We start from the raw sequence: 25,827 nt of genomic DNA, 5'->3' as shown, positions 1-25,827 counted from the left end.
TTGCTTTGGCACCAGCGCTCAATGCATATGCGCAATACCTGGCTGTATCTGCTTTTTATTTTTCAAAGGTTGGAATTGATTCATTCCAGTTTTAACATTTGTGTTGGGAGAAGTGATTGTATTTATCATAAAATTGCACTATTCATCTGTCTTTGTAGTTTATGCTCATTCATTATATGTTGTCGACGCTACAAAGACTTTATAAATATGTCAAAGTTCTGTCTTCCCCACGTTTAAGCCGTCATTTTGTTCAGGCACTGTGTTAGAATGAACCGGGTCCTCTCGCTCTGCATTTTGAAACCATCGCGGTGAGAAGAAGGAGGAGACACAGCAACAGTAACGTTAGCCGGGGAGAGAGGAGGAGGTGGGCATGACACTATTACAATTATCATATTTTGAACTAGCAGTGCACTACAGTTAACTGCGATAAATGTGTTAAGTAATTTGTTCGGTAAGAATACAAAAACTGTTCTTACTGTACGTTATTGCTAACCGGTGGCTTGAGTGAATAGCTTCTTGCCTTGCTAGCTAAGTGGCTAACGTTAAGTCAGAGAATGTCAGTTAATGACTGTTAGCATGCTTGTCAAACGGAAATTGAGTAGCTAAAGGACGGCACTGTAGTTGTCTTTCCTTCCACTTTTAACGGACAGTGACCTATTTTGGTAAATGATTGCTTTCAGTTTGTGTACGAATATCTTGAGAAACGTCATGTCTTGCCTCTTACATGCCTGATCAAGGTGGCCCCGGAAAACGTGGGATTGTGCCAACACGAAAATTCTTTAGCATTGTGTTTGTACCAGCAAAACATTTCCACCAATAATTCCCTTGCATTTATTTTAAGTAGGTAAATGTGTTAACCATAAAAAAAACCTAGACCTGAGTTTTCTAGGTTATCGTTTCTTGGATTAGTCGCGGAGAGCATGATGCTACATTCATGCCTTCGGGAAAGTACGTAAATATAAGAGACGTCCTCAAAATACAATTTTAATTGTTAGGTTTCTGTTTTGTTTTTATCATCGACCATTGATGAACCCAGATATCCATTCTCTGCGAAACTGTTGTCACGAACACGCGTACAATTGTAGAAGAAAATGTAGGAAATGTAACGTTACAACTCAAGTTTTGTGAGAATGGAATTCATTGCCAGGCACAACTCTGTCTAAAGAACAGCTTTTGTTGTTTTTGCTGTGATATTGCTTTTAACAGCAAATGTTAAGAGTAGTTTGATATTGATCGTAACTCCATACACATGCAAATTAGGTGCATACTGTGTTAGCCTCAAGGACCAGCAAGTCATTTTGACTGATGTGTTATGAGAATGTTAAAATTACTGACAATATACGGCCATGATACGAAAAAATGGGTAATGTGGAAGGAGTTCAGCGGTGACGTTCGTCAGTACAGTGTCACATGCCGGTTGCAAACTATCTAGTTTATCTCTGCTTAGTGTTTTTGAGAGAGATGTGACAATTAACTTTATGTTCGGCGCCTGTCACCCTCAGGTCGTTCAGATTTGAGTTTTCCCACAGTTCTGGAATGCAGCGTGCGCCCTCCCTTGAAACTGAGCATGCGCAGAACATGTTGTAAACAATGAGACTATTCCAGACCGTCTTCAGCTTTGTGTCTATCCAACAGTTTATCTGTGTAAAACTAGTAACGGTTTCCCATAGATCCGCGTATATTCAATAAAAATGTTCCTTGGTAAGTATAGGGACACATTTGCTACTAGATGTCATCACGTACACTGATTTTTTTTTTTATCGGCATTATCACCACGAAGACGTATCAAATTTGTTGCGTTACAGCCCGTAAACTCACCTCGAATGACATACTTGGGCGTGACAGCATGCGAAACAACCGACGCATATTGTTATAATTTATCCAGTTTTCTATATTCTTGTGATCGATAATATTCCAGCCCAAAGTTGTCCTTTATTTACTCTGTCAGTCTAGATTTCCATCTGAGCAGATTCCCCCATGCTAGCTTTGCCAGGCACATTCCCCAGCTGCTAAAGATGACTTGTTGGTTAGCAAGCTAGCTAGCCGATGCTAGTCCAAGTCTAGTGGTTGGGTATGATAAGATATGTGTTGTTGGGTTAAAAATATGGGGCTCTGGAACTTTAGTAGCACCTGATTTATTGTATTACAGGGACTTATATTTGTAAAAGAATTTGTAACGTTAGCTGTTGAGCGTACACATGAGCTAGCTATGCAATAGATTTGTGCAGCCTACATGGAAATACTTGACACTGAAGGGCAGGGGTTTAGTTGTTGGTAAAGTCCGTCTGTATTGTATTTTACAATGTGTGGCAGCTTGTCACATTAAAAAAGGATAGATGGCATTTTATATTAATATACACACAGCATGGATGGCTATGGGGAATATAGTGGAAAGTAAAAACCTGCTAGGCTCACTTCATGTGCTAATATTAGTAATGGCCAAGCTATAGTGTATGCTAAATAATACCAAAATAAATAAAGTAATGTATTCAGACTGTTTAAAGGAGTATACATATTTTTTTCTTTCTGAATGTATGGTTGTTATTTGTAAGTCATGGTAGTGAAGCTGTTTATTTATTATAGTCTACATGGAACTGTCATTTTTAATTGACATTCACAAGTTAAAGAAATCATTTTTGAAGAATTCTGACTTGGTAACGGTGCCAAAGTATTATTTGAAACAACAAAATTATGATTCTTGATGTACAACAGCAAACATTTGGAACACTGAAAAGAGACCAAGTATCACATTTCCCTACATGATGGTTATTTAGTTTATCAACAACTGCTGGTCATATTTGCTGAAGTGTATGGTGTGGTGTGTTGTAGGGAGCTGAAGCATGGAGGCGGTTCTGAGCAGGCTGAGGGGGCTGAGTGCCGATGAACTGCGTGAGGAGTTTGCCCGAGCAGACCTCAAGTGCGGTCCAGCGATCACCGCTACCACCCGAGCCACCTATGAGAGGAAGTTAGCCCGAGTCCTGGCCGGGCCAGAGAGCTGTGCCGCTGAATTGGACAACACCTCTTTGCCGGGCGTCTCGGACAGCGCGGCCTCCGTTGCAGATAACGCCAAATCTGTGTCATGTACCACATCTGCAGTTGCACCCACTACTGCTGCAACAAGCAGCAGCCCCACTGAAGCCGCCAGCGAAGAGTTGGACTTTGGATACGGTGTGGGTCTCAACCCTCCAGAGGAAGAGGAGATCTCAGTAAAGACGGCCTCAAACAGCTCTGCGGAAGGCAGTAACTCTCAGTCCAAAACAGAAACCCCTTCAAAGCCGATGTCCCCAACCTTTTATTATGGTGTATGTCCACTGTGGGAGGATGTTTTGGCTAGAAATGGTAAGACAGACTCAGCTTGTTACTTTGTGTTGCGTCCTACAGATTTCACGGTTACATTTTGAGAGTTAGCAAAAGTTACATCACAGTTCAGGATCACTGGCTAGGTGGTCTTAAATTTGGGAATCGCAGCAAAGAGTTTATAAGATTGTAGGAAAAAAAATACCTTTTAAACCATGACGCGACTTCATGTGTAGTTGCAAAGCCAGCATCATTTCACACAATCAGAATTATTTCAATGAGAGAGGAAAGTATACAATGTATTGATCACCGTCTAAATTTAAAGATCTAAAGTAATTATCTGTCAATATCAAATGAATGTCATGCTTGTTCACATGGCAAATGGGTTGATTTACACTTAATAATTGGTTTTCTATTTTCTGAAGTCTTTAATCATAGTGAGGAATGATTTTTTTGAGTGGCGTAGTGGTTAAGGCACATACCATTTACTGGAATCACAACATCCTCAGTGTTATTCCAGCTGTGTCCTGTGGACCTGTGTTGCATGTCATTCTCCTTTTCTCTTCCCACTTGTTTCCTTTCACCTCACAACTGTCCGCTATCAAATAAATACCCTAGAAACAAATACTTGTTGTTGATTCCATCTCGTGTAACTACTGGATGGAAACGTACATGATGAATAGATGTAGATTAAAATTAAAATAAAACAGTAATTAAATTAATCAACAATTTTTTTTCAATGTATCAATTCTTCAATGTTTCTCATTGTCTCAGACTTAAATACTCCTATGAGCTCTGTTTTCTTTGATAGGTTCAACTTTGGGCTCTGTACTGACTTGAGGCTAAAGGCCACCTTTAAAGATTTTCATGTTGCTGCTTGTTTGTTTATATCGACTGTGTTTGTCCAGTTTCTGTATTTGTTCAGGAGTACTTGCTTCTGCTGTAGTCTGACCTCCACATTTAGGAGATGAAAACATTTGTTTTGTGGTAAGCAGCAAGGCAGTAGGACTGCCTGAACTCTCTGGAGTAGAGACTTGCTCTAAATTAATCTTGAGCTACCACAAAAGTCAATGCTGGTATTGTTAACCTGTCAGGGCAGGCTTTAATTACACTTTGTAGATCCTCATCAAAATATGACTTAACAGGCTGACTGGACAAAAAAGGGAAAAAATCCTTCAACCACCAGTTAGAAAGCCACATTAACAAACCTAATAAACCTAATAAAGGAAACAAGAAATCTCGGCCATGTTAAAAAAAATGGAAAGAAAAGCTGATTCTTAGTGTTTGTTTTTTTGTCTGTAGAGAGAGCACATGTATACACAGATAAGAAAGATGCCCTTCAAGCTGTTAAGATGATGAAGGGAGCCCGCTTCAAAGCCTTTCCCAACCGTTTGGATGCTGAGAAGTTTGCTAAGGGGATCTGCGACTATTTCCCCTCTCCCAACAAATCTACACCTTGTGTATCTCCTGTCAAACCAGGCCTGGTCATTAGTAAAGGTAAGTAGATACTTGTCTGTAATAATAATAAAGAATATAAATGGGCCCTACTTAATACCCACTGTTGTATATTTTATTAGAAGTACAGTCTAGGTTTCATCATGGTATGGCACACTGATCATTTTTGGCATGTAGAAGGTCAGCACTCAGAAACATGCTCAACAGAGAGCAGCAGGATTAAAACCGGAGTACAATATTGCATGAGTTGCCCAACAGTGATTCAAACAGTCGCACTTTGAATCCTTGCCATAAGCAAGATCACTTATTTAACTTTAATTTTTTTGTCATAACATGTTAATTGTCTCTAATTTTCTGCATTTCTGTCTTGTATTGCCTGATAGAGCAGTGCAAAGCTGATATTTTTTGGTAGGACAATTAATCCACAGTGTATATAGTGGGGGAGAGCCATCATTCTTTTTGCCAAGTTTTGTCTGGTCATTAGTATCTGACCAACAGATGCACGGAGCACACCAGCCTTGAACAATATTTGGAGTTTTTGACAGCCGTGCCTGTCCTTCACTTTCTTCTCCCTCTCCACATCAGACAACATGGAGGTTGATACCATCAACCGGGAGCGGGCCAACAGTTTCAAGAGCCCGCGCACCCAGGACCTGAACGCCAAACTGAGGAAAGCTGTGGAGAAGGGCGACGAGGCGGCCTTCAGCGAGCTGGTCTGGAGCAACCCACGCTATCTCATTGGCTCAGGGGATAATCCCACTATTGTGCAGGTGAGGGAATAATGTCCTGGTGTACTTAGTCTCAGATTGTCTATTTATTGCAACTTTCTGAACCAGTTTCCTTAACATTAGGGGTGTCACAATTTAAATTTTAAATTGGAAAAAAAACAATCGCAATGAGCTTATCGAAATCAAAAGCAGGATCAGCGATCCCCCCAGTATTTTTTTTTTCTCTCTCCACCCCCGCCTACTTGCGCACTTCCAAAATAAAAATAAACACACAGCACAGCTTACCAGCTGGTAGCATGCAGCTAAAGACACAAGGTAACATTAGCTTACCCAATACCCTGCAGCTCACCACAGCCACTGCCGCAGTCGGAGATGACGGAGAAACAACAGAACTGGAAAATCCTCCTGCTTCCCTGAAGTCACTGGTGTGGCAACATTTTGCCTTCCCCGAGTGAGTCATGTAAACAAACAACCAACCACCATTAAAGCCTGTGGGCTGCGAGACTTCATGGTGGATTCAGGTGCCCCTCGTTAAGCTCGTAGTGCATTCAACTGTACCTCGTCAACTCTGAGAAACTCAAACTGTTGTTGTAAAGTACCCTTCTTCCATCTAGTGGCTCTTATTGTGGCATTGCCATCACTGCTGGGAAAAAAAAGTAATCGAATCGTGAGTTTAAAATCGAATGTGGAGAATAGTGACACACCTACATAGAATAAATAAAACCTGAAAAAGACAAATAAAGGGAGAAAGAGAATGGAATCATATACAGCTACACACATTCTTGTATTCCTATATGAAGAGAGCACTGTGAGTCATTCCAATTTATTATCCCAGTAACGGTAGTGAAGTAAGATATAAATGGAATCCACATTTTACTGAACTCAGCCTTTTTCCCCCTAAGGGACAATTGAATCTTTTCTAGTTTTAGATGGAACATGACATCCTTCAGCCATCTAGCATGGGAAGGGGGTTTAGGATCTTTCCAGTTGAAACAGGATAAGACGGTGAGCTAGCAAGCAAGTAAAGGTGATTACAATATAAATATTTCTTTTAAATATTAAAGCTTTCTCTGGTTTTACACTAAAAATGTAGCCTAGAAATCTAGATGCACCTTAGCGGCAGCAAATGTAATTTGCAGCCAGGGTCGTCTAGCATCTCTCCGTTGGCTTGCGAGCTGGAAAATCCAAACTCTGGCCGGCCCAATCACATTGTGTATAGAGTCGGTGGGTGGGCTTATGGCTGCTGCTGTTGGCGAGCAGCGGTCTTTCGAATCGGCTTTAGCCGCGACTGTGGAAGACTTGGAGTTAAGCTTTTCTTTGAAAAAAGAACAAAGAACGGCACTGAAGTCATTCTTAAAAAAGGAAGATGTGTTCGGCGTTCTGCCGACCGGATACGGCAAACGTTTAATCTATCAACTAGCTCTGCTACCTTCTTCGTTGCTCTGGTTGGTTGTAGCGCTATCCTATTTCGTGCAGAGAGAATTTGAAAGACAATCGTTTATCCCGCCCCTCGGATTGAGCCCTGCCAATGGTGAGTTCCCAGACCCAACATCTGGATGTGGGTCTGGCTTGTCAGGCTACTAAAAATAGGGTTCAACTAATATATTTTGTAGGTTTCACTGAGGCAGCATTGTTTAAGCTTGTCTTAGTAGTACATAGGGCTGGGTGATATATATTGTTGTAGAGATATTAAATGACCTATGTCGGAATAGAAGATTTTGGCCATATCGCCCAGCTCTAGTAGTGCTGTTGTGGTTTCTCAAACTCTGTGTGCTATTAATAGAGATGCATTGCCTTACTTGAAACCTTGTCAGTTGTTGCTACATAAACATCTTTTCCACATCAGTGCCAACCTTTCAGCTAATGCCCTTGTCAAGATGAAGACACAAATATGACCTGGCTGTGTGTGTATAATTATTCTTGCACATCAGTTTAAAAGTACATTCATTATTATTTTTTGTGTGAAGAAACTCAGTCTTAAATTCAAAGTATTAAATCAGTCTTAGAAGTTGGTATTTTACATTTTCAAATTGAATACTACTATATTATAAATGGGGATGTCCCGATCAGATTTTTTTACCTCCGAGTCATTTGATTTTGAGTATCTACCGATACCGAGTCCCGATCCGATACTTCTATAATATATAAAAAAAAGAATAAAGAAGAGCGAAAAAACAGATCCAGGATGTTCCTTATTTTTTATTTAATTCACCTTATTTTAACATCCAACAACTCTGTTAACAAACAGAGCACTTCTGTTACATATCTCACAGTTTGCTATGGCAATGTTGTTGTCATCAACTTTATAATACCTCCAGACCGCAGACATACTCGCGCTTTCCGCTTCAAGCTGCTTCTGTGTTCTACTTTGCCGGCATTTAACCAATAGCGTCTCTGCAACAAAGTGATGTCATGCCGCACGCGTTGCTGTTTCTGTGTGGAGTCAAAAGGGTTTAACTCTGTGCCACCGCATAACTATAGATGTGTTAAAAAATAATGAGAATATATATATACATATATATCCGAGTCCTGATCGGGAGGTAACGTCCGATTCCGATCGAGTCTGAAACCACGTGATCGGGCCCGATTTCCGATCACGTGATCGGATCTGGACATCCCTAATTATAAATACCAACTTTCATCATTAAACAATGAAATAAATGTCGAGTGATAAATCCCTAACTTCAGCAGGTGAAGTTAGGGTCAGATGCTGCTTTTGGAGAAAATGAAGCGTCCTTTCCTGTTGACAGGAGATTACAGAGGATTATTTCCTGATCCATACAGTTATTTCACTGTTTTGTCTGATTAGGAGGGCTGCAGGTACAACGTAATGCACGTGGCAGCCAAGGAGAACCAGGCAGGCATCGCCCAGCTGCTGCTGGACACCTTGGAAAACCCCGAGTTTATGCGCCTCATGTATCCAGACGACAAGGAAGATATGCTGCAGAAACGTATCCGCTACATTGTAGATCTTTACCTCAACACTCCAGATAAGGCTGTACGTTCTTTTACCATACCAGCTAAATCAGATTAGATTGGATTCTTTCGATTTCTTTTCAATTCTTTTCATTGTGTGTCTTGTGTGTTCCAGGGCTTTGAAACACCGCTCCACTTTGCCTGTAAGTTTGGGTGCCCGGACGTGGTCAACGTCCTGTGCTCGCATCCTGACAGCGATAAGAACTGTAAGAACAAGGATGGCCAGAAGCCTTGTGATGTAAGGAGTTTTATTTTTTGACTTTTATTGAGCGTAGTAACAAGCACACTCAGAGAACCGTCAGCATAGCCTACACAGAAAGTATTCATGAATGTGTACATATGGGAGCTGTCTAGCAGCTGCTCAGCGTCGCACAGTTCTGCTGAACACTGGTATCCTGGCAGTTGTTGCCGAGGGAGGTACAGTTATGCTATTCACTCAGGTTTTGAAGCTGTGACCTTTTAAGCTTGCTTTTTAAATCTTTTGGCAACAATCACTCACTGCACATTGAAGGCTAAAATTAGATGAGCATGAGAAAATTCTTTCCCCAGCTAATCCAGCAGCAGTTGTACTGTATGCTGTTGGCTGTACATATACAGGGTTCATACGTTTTGGAAAAAACCTGGAAAATTTATGGAATTTGAAAAATGCAAATTCCAGGCCTGGAAAGGTTTTGGAAACATAAAAAGACCCAGAAAGTTTTGGAAAAGTCATGGAATCTTTTTTTAACACAGCATAATAATAATAATATGTGATTTAATAAATGCATTTCACGTCATCCTAACCTCAACGTTCTATTCGGGGCGCAATATTACAAATCCCTCTATGAACCACATAAATTGTCATTCATTTTATTGTTAAACCTCTGAGGGTAAACTTTAACACAGATTTTTATTCTTATTGTATAATGTCGACTGACATTTTCAGGAATACATAGTCATGGAAAATTGCCGAAAAGTCATGGAAAATATTGGTTAAAATGCGTATGAACCCTGCCACTATTCTTCTTTTTCTTTTCCTTTCCACAGATTATTTGTAGCAGAAAAAATAAAACACAAGAAGTGAAGCAGAAGATAAGTGACTATTTGGAGGGTAAGGACACATACATTTCTTAAAACATTACTGGTTTTGTGTTCCTATTCTACCCCTGCTTCCTGAAGGACACAGGCAAGTGACATTTAGTGCACTTTGACACAGAGAGAGGCCTGATTAAATAGAAGCAACATGTGGCCGGGGTAGCTCAGTTGGTAGAGCAGACGCACATATATAGAGGTGTATGCCCCGACGCAGAAGGTCCAGGGTTTGAGTCCGACCTGAGACGATTTTCCTGCATGTCTTCCCCCTCTGTCTCCCCTTTCATATCTAGCTGTCCTTTCCATTAAATGCTGAAATGCCCAAAAAAATCTTAAAAAATAGAAGCAACATGTTGCATCCTACAGTTTGAATTTGGCTGTGCGAGTCAATGTTGGTTTTTATGATGTTATGGTGTTAGCCATGTTGGCTGATAGAAGGAATTAGGCTAAAAACATCATCAGCAGGTTGAGGTGCTATGAACTGGTGTAATTGGGTTAGTGCAGAGTTACTTCATTGACTGGCCGTAGGTACGATTGAATAAACCGCAATTTTGGATTGCAAATCACCTTACAGCTCTAGTTGTGTCTTTTTGTTCCGTCCCCTGAGTCAGTCTGGGGTGTGAAAACGTTGGATAAATGGTCCTGTGCTGAATTTGGCACGAGTATGGCATTTGGCATGAAGTTCTGAACACTGTATGTCTTTGCTCACTGTCCTGTGCACAGACTGACAGCACCATATGCAACAGACATTTCTTTTTTTAAGATAATTTTTTGGGCATTTCAGGCCTTAATTTCCATAGGACAGCTGAAGACATGAACGGGGAGAGAGGGGGGGGAATAACATGCAGCAAAGGGCCGCAGGTCAGAGCTGAACCTGGGCCCGCTGCGTCGAGGAGTAAACCTCTATATATGGGCGCCTGCTTTACCAACTGAGCTATCCGGGCGCCCATGCAACAGACATTTGACAGCACACTAAATTAGTTTTTGTGTTAAAGCACACTGCCAGCTTAAAGTTTGATTCCCACTGATGCCACCCTCGTTGAAAAACTATGCGGCCATTGTTCTGTAGTGCTGTGGATAAGTCATGTCCATCGATCTAAACTTTACATTTTTTTGTTGTCTCACAGACCGCTGCTTCATTCCATTGCTGAGGGCGACGGACAACACCTCCCAGCCAATCATTGGTGGTCTGTGGTCACCTGAGTCCTCAGAAAGTCTCTCACTGATGCAGCTTCATAAAAGAAGCCCTATGGATCCCGTGATGACTGTCACAGCCTTTGCTGGCCCGCTGAGTCCTTCTAAAGCAAGTTCTTTACCTGAGTACATGTCTCTGTTTGCTAATGTCCATCACCGCATCATAAAAAAACCTTTAGTGACCAGCGCATATTGTTTTCTCCTGTAGGCAGATGATTTTCGTCGGTCCTGGAAGACGCCGCCCAGAGACCGGGCAGAGCTTTTCCACCACATTCTTAAGTCTGATCCTGACCGCGGGGCAGAGAGAGTGGGCAGGTATGTCCAAAACCTATATATATCCTATATTCTTAAAGATATTTTAAGACTACTAAAGGGCTACTGCTGTCGACTGTGATGCATAAAGACAATACAGTGCAGGAAATACTTTTTGCACTAGCAGGATAAACGTGTCTTTGGGGATTATAGACATGTTGGGTCATGTACTACACACACTGGGTACAAACCTGGTTCAGCCTTTGTTAAATGTCATCTCTCTCTCTCTCTCTCTCTCTCTCTCTCTCTCTCATATACACAGTTTAGCTTACCCTCATTCATATAAAAGGGTGAACAGTAATAGAAACACCTGTCAATACAATTCAATTGCACCACAAACTGCAGCCTCCAAAATGTCTGCACAGATGCAGTGTTTCCCACAGATTAGAAAGCAATTTGTGGCGCGGGGGGGGTGAAAAAGTGTGTGTGACGCAGGGAAAGGAAATGCAGCTGAACGAATACGCTGCATGTTTTAAATAGCGTTAAAAAAAATAATAACGAAATGCAACATGTGGCGGCTGGTGTTGATTGTATGGCGCACCGCCACAAATTAGTCTGTGTGTGGGAAACACTGAGTTGAATCATACCTCCTATAAAACAATTTCAACAAAAACATTAACATTAACCTTCATGAAGGTAGAATCTATTGTAGGGCTGTTGGTATTATACTATTAATTTAAGCAAGATGTACTTAATAAACTGGCACACTGAGTGTAAATCCTTTCTCACAACCAGGAGAAGTGCAACAAAATTAATATAAATATAAAATAGAGTGCATTGAAAACGTATGAAGACCTTGGCTTGCTTGGCATTAAACCCCTAATAAAAATCTGATTAGTGGTCCATTGGAATTGCGACAGCAGATTATTCTCAGGCATAAATCAGTCTATAAAATTGCAGGGAAATTCAATCCAAATCAGTGAAAGGTTTATTATCCAACAACAATGAAAACACCAGCTTTTTACTAATAAATCCAAAGAAATGGCTGAACTGTAATGTGTAATAATCTCAATGATAAGTCATCCTTCATCTCCAGAGACCTGGCTCATGAGATGGGCCACCCATGGGCTGAGTACTGGGACTTTTTGGACAGTTTTGTGGATATGTCTTCTACTGAGGGGCTCCGCAAGCTGGAAGAGTACCTTAGCAAGAAGGATTTCAGCCCACGGACTTATGAAGAGGCTGGGGAGAATGAGACCAGCAACAGGTTCAAAACCCCCTCTCCAGGTACCTTCACCTGTTCTAAATCAGGGAAGCTGCAAGTCCTGAAAAAAAAAAGCACGCATTCTAGGTCATCTTCTCTGACTGAATCTGTTAATTGGCATTGTAGTGTAATCATTGTTTTTAAATGTAGCCTCTTGTATGATACAATAAGATATGAAATGGACATGGAAAGGATTTTTGCAAAGCTGCGTAATCTCCCGCCATGAAGATTTATATGATAAGATTACACTGTAATAATGACTAGTTTTAAGTCTGTTTTGGTCATGCATCATCCCTGGTTGCAGGCAAGCCCAAAAAGTTCTGCAACTCCATCTCTGTTGGTGCCTTCCTGGACGAGGGGGATGACATCAGCCTCGAAGAGATCAAGAACCGGCAGAACGCAGCGCTCACCAGCATCACGTCCTCCGCTGCGTCCATGGACTGCCTGAAGGGAGCCGTGGGTGGCCGCGAGTTCCATCACATCCTGCCCATGGCACTGCACCACCGCGGGGCCGACCTGATCGAGATGGCGGCCGGGCAGGACTTGCTGTGCTGCTGCGACAACGGCCTCCTGTCGCCCGGTGTCGTCTGCAAAAACGGGGCGTGCTCCTCCTCCTCCTCAAGAGATAGGACTCACAACGGAGACAAGGTGACGCCCCGCACCTCCCCGTCCTCCTCCTGCCTGTTGTCGCCCATCTCCAACCTCATGGCGGAGTTTGAGCGCATGTCGCTGCAAGAGCCGCTGGACAGCCCCGCCAGCTGCAGGGAGCGCAGGAGCAGCGGCGGGAGCCGGCACAGGGAGTTCCGGGACTCGGCCAGCTCCTCCTCGGCCACAGACGTCAGCTCCGGGCTGGGCCGCCTGTCTCTGGGTCACAGCGGTCCGGACGGCGAGAGCGTGGAGGGGCCAGGCTGGAGAACAGAGGGCGGAGGGGCGAAGGAGAGGCGCAGCAGTGGCAGCTCAGAGGAGTACTTTGAAGCAGAGGAGAGCCTGGAGGTGCTGGGCAGGACTAGGGGGTCAGTGGCAGGGGGGCGCAACTTCTGTGCTAGGTCCAAGTCATGGGACCATGGGGGGAGGGACCTGAGCAGCTCAGGGTCCTCTGGGTCCTCCTATAAGTCCTTAGATAACTCCAACGAGTTCCTACCCAGGACCCCGCCACACATCAGAAGAGGACTTTTCATTGACGGGTGAGTCACACTAGTTTCTCTGCAGAGAGCGATGATGTTGAGGGAACTTATAGCTACTCAAATAGAAAATGCCCCAGATGTTGTTAAGATGGTGTGTGTCAGAACCTTTAGACAAAGTAGCAAGTCCTGTCTAATAGTTCTGGGGTACTATAGTCTCTAATTCTAGTCCAGACAGGTGTATACTGCAACATCAGCTGACAAACACTTGGACTGCTATTTGGGAAATGTGACAGGCTGCCAGTTACAAAAGAGTTAGATGATCCTAAACTTCTGAGTGGCAATGCTAATAATACATAAAAGTAGATTCATCTTCTGTGGTTTTACAGGGATTCACCATCCAAGTTGGACAGAGAGGTCTTTTCAGCGATAGAAGGCTTAGACGTCGATGCCCAGAAGTATCCCAGCATTCATAAGTGGAAGAGCACAATGAAGGCGTACTCGGCGTCAGACATGCAGAGGTTAGTAGGCGTGGCTGGCATTTTGTTGCAATGCGTATTCAGTGTTTCCTTAAGGATTTTTTTTAGCAGTGGGGGCAGGTCTGTCCCAACAACAACAACCCCCCTGCGCCCCGCCGCCAAATGTTTTACTTATGAAACGGAACTGACACTTCGCTGCAACACAAACAAATAGATTTATTCACACACAATGAGGCATATTTTCAGTTGTGGTTGAACTGTATTTTTTGAGGAACTATAGGGCACTTAACATCTAAAACAGGTCTACACTTAGAACGGACCCACCGTGGTGACGTTTTTGGTGGAGCTGTTGGTTTAATAGTCGACTCAGAAGAAAGCGAACGTTTTGACAATAAACTCCATCAACACAACAGTATGTGGAGTTAAACTGGACAGGCCCAGTAACCTCTGAATAGTTGTACTTGTTGTTAAATTACAATGTGAGCGGCAGCCAACGGGGGGGGCATTATGTTAGCAGGATCATTTACAAGTCAACCGCGACTACATTTTTTGTACAGTCCTCTGACTGATACCGTGGTGGCAGAAATGTTGCCATGACGGGCAAAATCAACATGGAGGAAACTCTGTTATTGTTCTCTGTTATTGGTCTACTGGTTTTACTGTGTTTTGTCCTGGCCTAAAGAGTGATGGTTTTGGTTAGAGCCCGACCGATATACCGGCGGGCCGATATTAGGCATTTTCCAAACTATCGGTATCTGCATTTATAATGGCCGATAAATGAATATTTCAAAAAATAAAATAAAAACGGACGAAACCCCCTTCAACCATGTTCTGAGTGTTAGCGTTGCATAGTTTGTCCACCAGAGGGCGCTCTACAACCTCCCTGTTTTACCCTTTAAGTTTCATATCTTAAGTTTTTTAAATTTTATTTATTCAGAACTTTAATATATTTTGATGTTCATCTGTTCTGTTGTGACAATAAAACAAAAGTTTATTTTTAAACTGCATTATCATATTATTTTAGTGAGGACTCATAAATAACTACAAATAACTAATGTTAGGGAAAGCTGTTTTGTGACGCGTTTCTGGATTTTTTTTAAATATCGGCCGATATATCGGATTTTTAAATCCCCAAATATTTGTATCGATATCTGCCTTAAAAATCCTTTATCGGTCGGGCTCTAGTTTTGGTCTCAGTGGCTGATTAAATCGGATTATCAGATTAAAGGCTAAATACTGTAATAAATATTTATTGTCAGAGCTCATTTTTGTTAAATACATGTCCTCTGTTGTCGGACCGTGATATCGTTGACTACATTTACATGAGTACACTCTTTGTTTGAATATGCTTTTATGTTAGTCTGTCTCCGTGTTCATACAGTCTTCCACACTGACATTATTTCTCTGGCCAACTATCTGAAATAGGAAATGACTAACAGGTGGACTATCCTGACTCCCCAAAATTTGATTTGTCTGAAAAATGTTACTTATTATAGCTTGTAATAGTCCTTTAATTGACAAAAATGATGGTCACATAAAGGAGGTTAGTCGTTAGTACAGCAGAGATTCAACACAGATGGTTTCAAAATAGTTTAGAAATCCCTGTCCCCGCCTGTGTGCAGTGTCTTTAAAAATAAAATACATTGTGTTCGACGGTGGTTATTGTGTGCTATGGGACAGTAGAATCTGTACTTATTTTACCTTTTCAGTATTTGTAGCAAAGTATTGTAGAAGTAAACACTGACTGGCGTTGATGTGTGTCCTCTAGCTGGCCCAGCCCTGCGGTGGTAAAACCACGACTCAGGATGCAGCATCAGACTCCCGGCTCCCCGGTCAGCGTCCTGATGTCTCCCACCGGCCGCTTCAGTCCCGCCCGGCACTCCGCCCCGACAGACTTCAGCCCCAGCCGTTACAGCCCTGCCAATGCTAGCTACATCCAGCGCATCCGCCTCAAGCACTTGAACGAGCCATCGATCTAACTGCCCCCCACCCCACCCCCCCCCCACCCACCACCACTACGGCCATACCATCTCTAAGCCCTAACCCCGCCCTCCCCCCTTCCCGATACAAATCCAGCTGCACCACGGGGGCTACACCAGAGCTCAGAAACCACATACCTAACAGAAATATGCACAAGTGTCTGGAAGATTTGTAATAGTGATGTATGGTACTGCTCCTATGTAATACAGGAATTCTCATCACGTTGGGTTGTGATGTACACTCATGAAAAGAGAACCTTGACAGTGTATGTTGTGTATGGGTGTGGACCATGTTGAATTGACGGTAATGTTATTTGTGGCAAGTGTGAAGCACCTGTATCATAGCCTGAGTCAACTTTTTTGAATATCGTGAATACAAGCCGCACTCCCCAAAGTTAGTTAATCACTAAAACTATCCTCAACAGGATTCTGTCACTGAGGATGTTCTTTAAAAAAAAAAAAGTAAAATGTCAATATTTTAAAAAGTTATTTTTTTGTATGTTGGGTCAGTAGCACAACATTTAAATGTTTTTATTAATGGTGTTTAAACCGACTGCCATTTCCTATGTTCTCCTCAGTTCAGGAATTGCCTTAATTTTCTGAAGTGATGGACCAGTTCTCTGTCAGTTTGGACACACTTTCTCTAGCTCATACGTGAAATATCTGGAACATGGGGGGGGGAAACTGATTAGACTAAGATCTTCCATGTTTTTTTTTATTTTGTTCTTCAATAAATGGATACATTTTACATCTTTTCTCGGTGGTTCCTGGACATGTCTGGACTTTTCTTTTCTGCCATTACCGGCGGCCTTAGACTGTACAATTTTTTTATTTTCTCTCTTTTTTTTCTATTATCTTTCATTCACAAGCATCTCCCACATTGTGAGTATGAATGACAAAACACACCCATCAGTAAAGTGTAATTTCAAATTTGTCTCGTCTGGGCTAAACCTAACAATTGTCCAGTCTGAGACTACCTTTAAGCTGTATTAGGCAATTTCTAACCACTAGGGGGCAGAAAGACTAACTCAACAGCAACAGAATCCTGATGCAATTATTTAGCTTGTTATGGATGTCTAGCTGACAAAGAAACTGCCTTAAGCTTACAGAGAACCTAACTGATTAGCTGAGAGCTACATAGTTGGATGTTGATTTCCAGTGGGATCGGCGGTACTCACAACCCTTTTCACATTACAAAAAGTTTGATTCAGTGTTAATTTCAAAACTATTGCTTAATAGAGCTTTGATGCCCAAAGTTGTCATTAATCTCTTAGGTAGTTTAAATTGGCTTACAGGAAACATATGTTGCAGGTTCTTGCAGTTCTCTAAAACATGTTAAGTCTAATGGTAGTATTTTAATGTACAAGAACCTGCTCTATACAAATTATTTATAATTTAGGGATAAATTCACTGCTGTACGAGGGCTTATCAACTATGTCTAGGACAAAAAAAGCCAATCATTTTAAATATTTAGATTGCCACTCTACTTTGTTCTGAATGTATATTTTTTGTGAACTAAACCTTTATCTGAGAGCACAAACTAATTCACAGAAGATTGTATTGTCATCCTTGTGCTCTCAAGTGACAACAGATCGAATTCTGGTCTCTGAATGTTTATGAATGTGGAACTTTGCAAAAATGCACCTAAAAAACTTAAAACATGCTTCTTGTGCTTTTAGCATTCTGTGCTTTATAAAAATAACATTAATGGTAAATTCTCTTTCTGTATGTCTAGACCTCATTTGCTTTCAACTAATCAATAAAACATCACTCCTACTTTACTGCCAATGTCTTTTTGAATTTATTTCAGGAAGGAAATGGAACAGAAACAGCCTTTCATCGGTTTCTTTTATTTACTACAGCTGCACCATACAAGACAATCCTCCTCACACTTCAGCATACTGTAATGACAGATGTAAAGCTTAGAACATTTGCATTTACAACAGCTATACAAATACAACAATTTTATTTTTTTTTGGTTTAAAAATCAGCCACTTGTGTAAAAATCCTCAGTTACATTCACGAGCAGCTGTTGATCACTTCTGCTGGCGCTCTATGGCACGGAAATAATCACAACCACAGAGTCTCTCGTTACATGATGGTAGTTCAATTACAAAATAACATCAAAACGTAATTTTCAAGACACTTAAGGAGAAAACTGAGCTTTGACCCTGCAACCGACTAAATGGGCATCAGAGTCCCAGAAACCTGCCGTGCGTTGGGGCCGTCAGGTCCGTGTTAGTTTGTCCGGGGGCATGAATCCTGCGTCTCCCAGGGTTCTGAGGGCCACCCTGCCGCTTGGACGGATGGTGAGCCACGTGATGCTGCCATTGTTCAAGCCCATACGTAGCCAGCCCTCTGGAGGAAACTGCAGAGCCCTGAGGGGACAAAAAGAAAGATATGAGCAGCTGAGAACTAGAGCTACTGTATATTGACACTTATTTAACAAATAATTTGATTTGTGTGTGATCTTGTCCTGTAAGTAGTCATTTGGAGGATATAAACCTTGTCGTCATCATCATCACCACCAACTACATGTACTAAATGTCCATTTTCAACCAGATGCACCATCACCAAGAAATGCACAAGGCTGCATGTAGCAGCTAGAAGATTTACAATAAACAGGCATTTTCTTTTAAAGTGCTCATATTTTGCTTTTTGGCTTTTTCCCTTTCCTTTATTGTGTTCTATATCTTTTTTGTGCATGTTATAGGTTTACAAAGTGAAAAAGCCCAAAGTCCCCCCCAAAGGGACTTACCATCTCCAACAGAAAACACTGTTCACAAACTGCTCCAAACAGCTCTATTGTAGTCCAGCCTTTACTTCAGAGACAAACGTGGTCACTTTGGAACACACGTTATAATGCTCACCTAGCTGCTAGAGTGGCACGCCCTCATACTCTGCTTCTGACTGGCTAGTAGTCATTACCTAGGTACTGTCAGGGCACGCCCTCATACTCTGCTTCTGACTGGCTAGTAGTCATTACCTAGCTACTGTCAGGGCACGCCCTCATACTCTGCTTCTGACTGGCTAGTAGTCCTTACCTAGGTACTGAGCATGTGCGACTCCCAACAAAGAAAACAGAGCTCAACACACAGGGTGAAAAGAGGAGCTGCAGCAATGTGCAGTACAACAAAAAGATGGTGTTTTCTGAAAATTAAATCATGTAAACCTATTATGATATAACCTCTAAATACAAGTATGAACCTGAAAATGAGCATAATATGAGCACTTTAACACATAATTAGATTTGTGTGTGATCTTGTCCTGTAAGTAGTCATTTGGAGGATCACCAACTAGATGTACTAAACGTCCATTTTCAACCAGACGCACCATCACCAAGAAATGCACAAGGCTGCATGTAGCAGCTAGAAGATTTACAATAAACAGGCATTTTCTTTTAAGAATTCCATTAAGAGCACAATGACACAAGTGAAGCACATACTGCATCAAAAAAGAATCATATGGAAACCAAATTGCGGTATAGTTTAAACACAATGGTTAGCAAAGCGAGAACACACAGCTGAGCTGCGACCACCGGGTCCGCCGGCGGCACAAACCTGCAGACAAAATAGCGGATGACATTGGCGTGACACACGATGATCTCGTAGCTGTCCTCCTTCTGCTTGGCGTCGGCTCGGTGGATGTAGCGGCGGAACGCTGCCTCGATGCGAGCTCCGTCTTCGTGGTACTGCTGGAGGACGGTAGAGAGGTTGAAAGCCACTGTTGTCACATGAAAGGGTTCTGTTCGAGCCCCCTCGGTCAGTACACAGTCAATGCATGATGCTGCGGTGCATTGTGGGGAACGTATGAAGAGTTTAGTTCCAAAATGAGGCCAACCGTATGGAGAAACGTTACTTCTACTAAAGGCTAAATCAGCACTGAATCACTCACGGGAGAAAACTGCTGCTGCACTGCTCTCAGTAGGGAATATTGATGGTTACTTTTACATTAAAGCTTTGGTGCCTAACTTTTTGATATTAATAAACGTCCGTAACATTCAAGCATTTGCCAAATGAGTTGCTACAAAGGGGAGATCAATGAAGGCTTGTATCATGTGGACGCACCAACAGTTTTGTTGTCATTACTTAGAATTCCTCATGGGGGCGACAGAAACTACGCACTATAGCTTTAAAGCTACAGTTGGTAACTTTCATAAAACATAATTTGTTGTTGCATTTGCTCAAACTGTCACTATATCCCGACAGTACTACATGAATCTGATAATCTGGGGGGGAAAAAATCCCGTTCCTCTGCCTCCTCCTGGTGCTCTCAACGGCGTTAGGAACCAACCAATCGGAGCCGAGGAGTCTCTTAACGCGGTGTCAATTAGAGATGTTTCGATACTGCCTAAGGGAAGTACTGGAGTTTATGCACCGATCCGATACCACATAATAAATGTATAAATAAATAAATAAAATCTACGTTATAGTTTATTTATGTTCTTTTTCCATTATAACTGACTGTCAAACTGGATAATAAAAGAAAGTTCTGGGGTGTTCATTGTTTGTGTTTGTTCATGTTTCACAAAGAGTTTAACCTGAGCCAGACCAACAACAAAGATAGAAATAATATCACACCCATACAGGGATAGTAGTATACACTTGTTAAAACATAATAAAATATATGACACACTGGTATCAGATCAGTACTCAGTATTGGCCGATACGCAAGTTCAGGTATCAGAATCGGGAAGCAAAAAATGGTATCGGACCATCTCTAATGTCAATGACTGCTAGTGAACTGGGGTCAAACTGTAAAACTACGCAGCGCTGATCAAATATGAATCAAGGTGATGTTACTGCGTTGTCTATTTCTCACATGCGCAAATGTTTTCAGAAACATATTTTATCCCGTCGTTTATCCCATTGTGTCCCGTCGAGTTGTGAAATTCTGAATCTTGATTCATATTTGATCAGCGCTGGACCACAGTTCACGAGCAGTCATTGACACGGCGTTGGAGACTTCTTGGCCGTGATTGGTTTTTAATCTCCTGGCGCGGTGGAAACTTACAAATGCCATTAGGAGCATTAGGAGGGGACAGAGGAAGGAACAAATATCAGGATATACTGACAGTTTCAGCAAATATGACAAAAAAAGTTATTTTTTATAAAAGCTCCTTACTGAACCTTTAATTATCCAATCATGTCCAACATTTGAAGTTGAAGCAAATGACATGAAGATGACCAAAATCCACCTGCGTGGCTAGATATCATTGGGATATGTTTTTGCAATGGGGTAACGCCTAACCCTTTATGTCCTCAATAGAGTCCATATTTAATGTTGCTCTCTGGACTTTATCCTTGCACTATTGGACTTATTTACACTACCACCATGACACCCACTCTCATAGAGCACCTGACCATGCAGACTGAATCACAGGGTCAGTCCCCGCCCTGTCTCATGCTTATACATCCCTCAGTACATTCATGTGGATTTTTTATTTAGTATCTTTTCTTTTATTATCCATATTATTCATGTGGATTTGTTATTTTATCATCCTGTTTATGATGTATGTGTATGTTGTGTGTGATGCCTTTAAGCTACTGGGACCTTGAATTTCCCCTTGGGCATCAATAAAGTAAGTAAGTAAGTAAGTAAGTAAGTAAGTATCTATCTATCTATCTATCGATCTAATAAATGTACCAACTGGTTATTTAGCAACTGATTACGTAACAATGGCAAAATGTCTATTTAAATGAATCAACTAATGAAAAGATTGATCCTCAGCTGCCAGACACCTTTAAACTTTGGTATGTTGGTAATCAACTCTTCCTATGATCCATTCCTGTGGCAGTGCACTGATGTATTGTAAACATGTAAAAAAAATAAAATAACTATTGACAGGACACGTGCACGGACATGTGGGCAGCAGAGCGCTACAAGGATATGCAAATGATAGAGAATCTCAGGCCTACAGCACGCTCTAGAGGTAGAGTGGTTGCAGCTTCTCTCACCACAGCGTCGGGCTTCCAGTGAGTGACCGGTGGAACCGGCTCGATAGGTGCACCCTCTCTCAGCAAATCACAGCTCACCAGCTCCACTCCTAGACCCGTACGACATCCGGGGCGAAACAAAAATGTTAATATACGTTTGTGATGGTCAGCATTTCTGCACCAGCTTTAATGTGTGCCATACAGAAGCATACGGCAATGATAAAAAGGGATATGAATACAGGGTTTTCCCCCTGAAAAGTTGTTTAGCCCGGTGGCAAGTGTCTTTTTTTTATGACTAGGGCCCGGAGTCTCAGCCTGATGGCAGCATTAATGTAGAGCCCAATAGTTTCTGAGGTAACAGAATCATGAAATTGAGAATTTAAAAAAAGCTATCAGACAGACTCCATAGGGGCCTACATTTAGTCAGTGCTAAAAGCAAACTGGAGATTTGAGTAAGAGTATGTCTATGTTTAGTTGAGTCGCCCTACTGAAACTGTAGTTTAAAAAATGTATTAAAAATACATTAAGAAATAATTCCCAGTGGCTTAGGTAGGGCTGGGCGATATATCAATATTATATATCGATATATCGTGATACGAGTCCAGATATCGTCTTAGAATTTGGATATAGTAATATCGTAGTATGGTAAGTGTTGTCATTTCCTGGTTTTAAAGGTTACATTACAGTAAAGTGATGTCATTTTCTGAACTTACCAGACTGTTCTAGCTGTCCTAGGCCTTTACCCACTTAGTTATTATATCCACATTACTGATCTAATATTTTGTAAAAGCACCAATAGTCAACCCTACAATATCGTGATATCTGATTTTCTCCATATCGCCCAGCACTAGGCTTAGGTCTGGTGGGGGGCAACTTAGGCCCGGTGAGGGTTAGGGTGTTTTTCTTTTACCGTTATTGTTCATAGAAAATTGTATAAAATGAAACAGCGCTTAGAGCAATAGAGATAAATAAATAGATGATCACATTTACTTTCCAGACTGGTGTTAGACAGTGCGGCTCTATCCACTACCTGAAAGGTGTTTGCTGATAATATTTGCAGTCTCCGTGGCCCTGGCCATGCTGGAGTGGACCAGAACATCATACTTGAGTCCCAATGCTGCCAACCGCTTTCCCGTGAACTCAGCCTGCTCACGACCTGGGAAGTGGAGACACAAGGGGCATTTTAAAAACAAATGGCTGTCTGTCAGAAACGGCCATTTGGGTAGGACAACAGGAAAGAAAACAAACGGAGATCATTCTGCTGTCAGGGTGGTACCAGAGCCCGTTTACGGAGCGCCTGTTCACTCCCTATTAAGCCCCATTGTACCAAATTTGGTTGCAGTTCCACCAGAGTTCCACTGGGGGTGATCGCGGGCGAGTGCAAAATGAATGGGAGTCTATGGAGCTAGATGGCTAAATTGGTCTCTTTCGCCTGATTGCCGTTGAGAAATCTCAGATTTGATTGTAGTTTTTGAAAGTTCAACATGAATTATAGGTCAAAAGTTGAATGAACGAGTACTTATGGCCTTTCAATTTCTTACAGGTTGAGTCGTTGTTGCCCATAACACGCTAGCTGCTGCTAATAAATGCTGATTGGTCAGTGAAGGACTGATTACGACCAGAGATCCCGCTTGACGGCATCCGAAGCAGAACCAGAATGTTAGAGCCCGTCTAAAACATTAGCAAACCAAACCTCTTTCTAGTATGTGTATTGACAGGGAGAGTCTAACCTGTCAGCTGTGTTGTCGATGCCTCGAGAGAAAAAAGGAAGTGACTCAGAGCTGGCCGTAAAGCAGTATCTCTGGCCATACTATGTGTATGAAGTTATTGACATTTTAAAAGGCTTTTTAGAACAAAAAAGCCACTTTAAAAATCTAACACCCAGCAGTGTGTATTTTCTTTGCCTCCCCTTTCGAATGCAACATTCAAATTACTAGACAAAAAAATGATATCCTGAGAAAAGTGGATTTTGAGGGGTATTATAGCTCCATAGACCTCCATTCATTCTGCACTGGCCTGTGAGCACCCTCATATGGAACCAGAGTGGCACTGCAACCAGTTCAGAAGCCGGAAGTTTCCCGAGAGTGGGAGTTCTCCCCTTATTAGACATTCTCTGGTGGTACAGTACACATGCTATTACGCTATCAGAGACAGAACAGTACTTTATTGAAGCTAGATCCAAGAATCAATGTGTTTCCTCAGTGTGACTGAAATTACTCTCCAGACTGCTGTCTGTCTGGTCAACTTTCCATGTGACTTAAGTGGAAACAAGGACCTAATGGAGTGAGGATCCTCTCCTTGTCGCTGTTCCCACTCAGGATGTACTGGGAGTGTCTGATGAGGAGAATGTTGCGTGTAGCTTTTGGTTTGCCGTTGTCCTGCTCGGAGCTGGGGTCTTCAGTTGCATTTTCTTTCTTCTTCCCATTGGTCAGTGCAGATGGGTCTCTCCTGAACAGAGGTAAGACGAGGTGATCTGCAGATTAGGAGTGGCTTTGTCTGACATGGTTAACTTGAGGGGTGGAAAACTGGGTTAACACAACTATGATTTAAGATGATTATACTGAGTATAATACTATAATATCAGTATAATACTTTGAGAAACTAAGAAACCATACGCCAAACTCGCATCATTGTGACTCGATCTCACAAATCCTTATGGTCCCCAGATTCATGCATCCAAAACACCAACTCATTTTAGCAAGATACTGAAATGTTGGGTATACGTGCAGTTTATTGTCCCAAATTCCCCATACAATGTCCTTAATTAATTATGAACCTGCTAAACCACCTGTGCTACCCTAACCTGTCTCAAATAAGACCCTCATCATTTGGTACACTCAGTTTTTGGAAAATAAAGTGGGACACTAAACTGTACGTAAGCCGAAATGTTATCCAATATGCGTTCGTTTCACAAAATCAACCTAAATTTCACCGTGGTGGATAGCATGTTATTAAATTGATGTAGCCTATATTTGACAGAGCTTTGGAGTGGAAAATGGAGGGAATATAATGCTATTGATTACGTTCAAATAATCAAACAGTTAAGAGACAGCGTAACGTTAGAGGCACGTACTTATCCCAGTTAAAGTCCCAGGCGTGTCCAGTCGGTGCTGGCGTGTGGCTGGCAGGTGTCCACGCCGGCTGCGCAGCTTGAAGAACAGTGAGTCTCGACCACCGACTCGCTGCCTCTCCGCGTTGCTCACCGAAGTATCCGCGGGAGTCAGCAGCAGCAGCGGCGAGTACTAAGACGGCAGAGCCTCCAGCGAGCCCACAAACAAGTTTTAAAGTTTTCCTGTACGACATCCTGTGAGCCGCTGAACAAGCAAACTATTGCTAGCTAATTAGCTGAGCTTAACAGGTTTAACGTTACCAAGCCGGAACGCTATCCCTCCTTACAAATGTGTTGCTTTCTTCTGCTTAATGGCGTTTGACTGTTAATTCCAACTCCAGCAAGGGAAACAAAACACGCTTTTTGTGGCACAACATCTACCGGGTGGCGGCTCTGGAAACTAAAAATACAGTAGAGACAGCAAGCTAATCTACAAACATTACAGTGGCCCACCCGAACCTTCTTCTTCTTTGACGTATAACGGCAGCAGGCATCCTTAGTGTTCCATTACTGCCATCTTCTGGACTTGGTTCCCTCCTACAGTCTCCACTTTGTCTCGGCACTGTTTACTGAACTTGCACGTTGCAATTATATCTGTTTCTCTAAATCATTGGTTCTCAAACGTTTTTCACTAATGTACCCCATTTGAATTGTGTTTTTAAAAATGTATTCAGTCTTTCTGCACTTAAATATGTTTTTCTTCTTCCATTGTTTTCAGGTTTAGTTTTCTCTATGCCTCGTCCTCCCTCCTCAGAAAACTTATTAGAACTGTGTACCTTAAAGGTGCTGTAGGTAAGAAAGACTGGGAAGATCCAGGACTTAGCCAAAAAATTTTAACATCAACAACTTCTCAGTCCCTCCCCCCCCTTTTTGCTAAGCCCCTCCCCCCACAAGGGCAGTGATTGACACACAGTTAGACACCCCAACCTAGCCCTGATTGGTGCATCTGTGGATTTTTGCAAATCA

General features: G+C 42.0%; 2 protein-coding genes across 7 annotated transcripts; one reads left to right on the top strand and one right to left on the bottom strand.

Annotated features, from left to right (window-relative positions):
• The first annotated feature begins 260 nt into the window (after window positions 1–260).
• ankle2 (ankyrin repeat and LEM domain containing 2) lies at window positions 261–17,604 on the top strand. 3 transcript variants are annotated; one of them, XM_031300538.2, is made up of 13 exons: window positions 261–364; window positions 2,830–3,339; window positions 4,600–4,794; window positions 5,338–5,522; window positions 8,290–8,478; window positions 8,572–8,694; window positions 9,483–9,546; window positions 10,655–10,830; window positions 10,930–11,036; window positions 12,070–12,260; window positions 12,542–13,421; window positions 13,748–13,879; window positions 15,606–17,604. In XM_031300538.2, exons 2-13 carry the CDS (start codon window positions 2,841–2,843, stop codon window positions 15,814–15,816), a joined length of 2,952 nt encoding a protein of 983 aa, XP_031156398.1. In that variant the 5' UTR covers window positions 261–364; window positions 2,830–2,840; the 3' UTR covers window positions 15,817–17,604. The 3 variants fall into 3 exon arrangements, with proteins under 3 accessions (XP_031156398.1, XP_031156399.1, XP_031156397.1); XM_031300539.2 differs by lacking the exon at window positions 261–364 and adding an exon at window positions 390–451; XM_031300537.2 differs by lacking the exon at window positions 261–364 and adding an exon at window positions 1,551–1,701.
• Window positions 17,605–17,646: 42 nt separating this feature from the next.
• On the bottom strand, window positions 17,647–25,345 carry pgam5 (PGAM family member 5, serine/threonine protein phosphatase, mitochondrial). 4 transcript variants are annotated; one of them, XM_031300540.2, is made up of 6 exons: window positions 24,826–25,345; window positions 24,028–24,200; window positions 22,783–22,908; window positions 21,774–21,868; window positions 19,377–19,510; window positions 17,647–18,194 (listed from the first exon to the last, which is right to left on the bottom strand). In XM_031300540.2, exons 1-6 carry the CDS (start codon window positions 25,053–25,055, stop codon window positions 18,044–18,046), a joined length of 909 nt encoding a protein of 302 aa, XP_031156400.1. In that variant the 5' UTR covers window positions 25,056–25,345; the 3' UTR covers window positions 17,647–18,043. The 4 variants fall into 4 exon arrangements, with proteins under 4 accessions (XP_031156400.1, XP_031156401.1, XP_031156402.1 ...); XM_031300541.2 differs by having other exon boundaries at window positions 19,377–19,507; XM_031300542.2 differs by having other exon boundaries at window positions 21,774–21,862.
• Window positions 25,346–25,827: the final 482 nt, after the last annotated feature.

The sequence above is a fragment of the Sander lucioperca genome, chromosome 2 (assembly GCF_008315115.2).
Source record: "Sander lucioperca isolate FBNREF2018 chromosome 2, SLUC_FBN_1.2, whole genome shotgun sequence".
Classification (NCBI taxonomy): Eukaryota; Metazoa; Chordata; class Actinopteri; order Perciformes; family Percidae; genus Sander; species Sander lucioperca.
This window is presented reverse-complemented; position numbering and strand designations above follow the sequence as displayed.

Coding starts and splice junctions, on each gene's coding strand:
- pgam5 (XM_031300540.2), bottom strand. CDS start 25,055: ATGTCGTACAGGAAAACTTTAAAACTTGTTTGTGGGCTCGCTGGAGGC. Junction 22,909..24,027: donor GAGGATCCTCACTCCATTAG/GTCCTTGTTTCC, acceptor TCCACTTCCCAG/GTCGTGAGCAGGCTGAGTTC. Junction 19,511..21,773: donor ACTGGAAGCCCGACGCTGTG/GTGAGAGAAGCT, acceptor ACCGTCCTCCAG/CAGTACCACGAAGACGGAGC.
- ankle2 (XM_031300538.2), top strand. CDS start 2,841: ATGGAGGCGGTTCTGAGCAGGCTGAGGGGGCTGAGTGCCGATGAACTG. Junction 3,340..4,599: donor GGATGTTTTGGCTAGAAATG/GTAAGACAGACT, acceptor TTTTGTCTGTAG/AGAGAGCACATGTATACACA. Junction 13,880..15,605: donor TCGGCGTCAGACATGCAGAG/GTTAGTAGGCGT, acceptor TGTGTCCTCTAG/CTGGCCCAGCCCTGCGGTGG.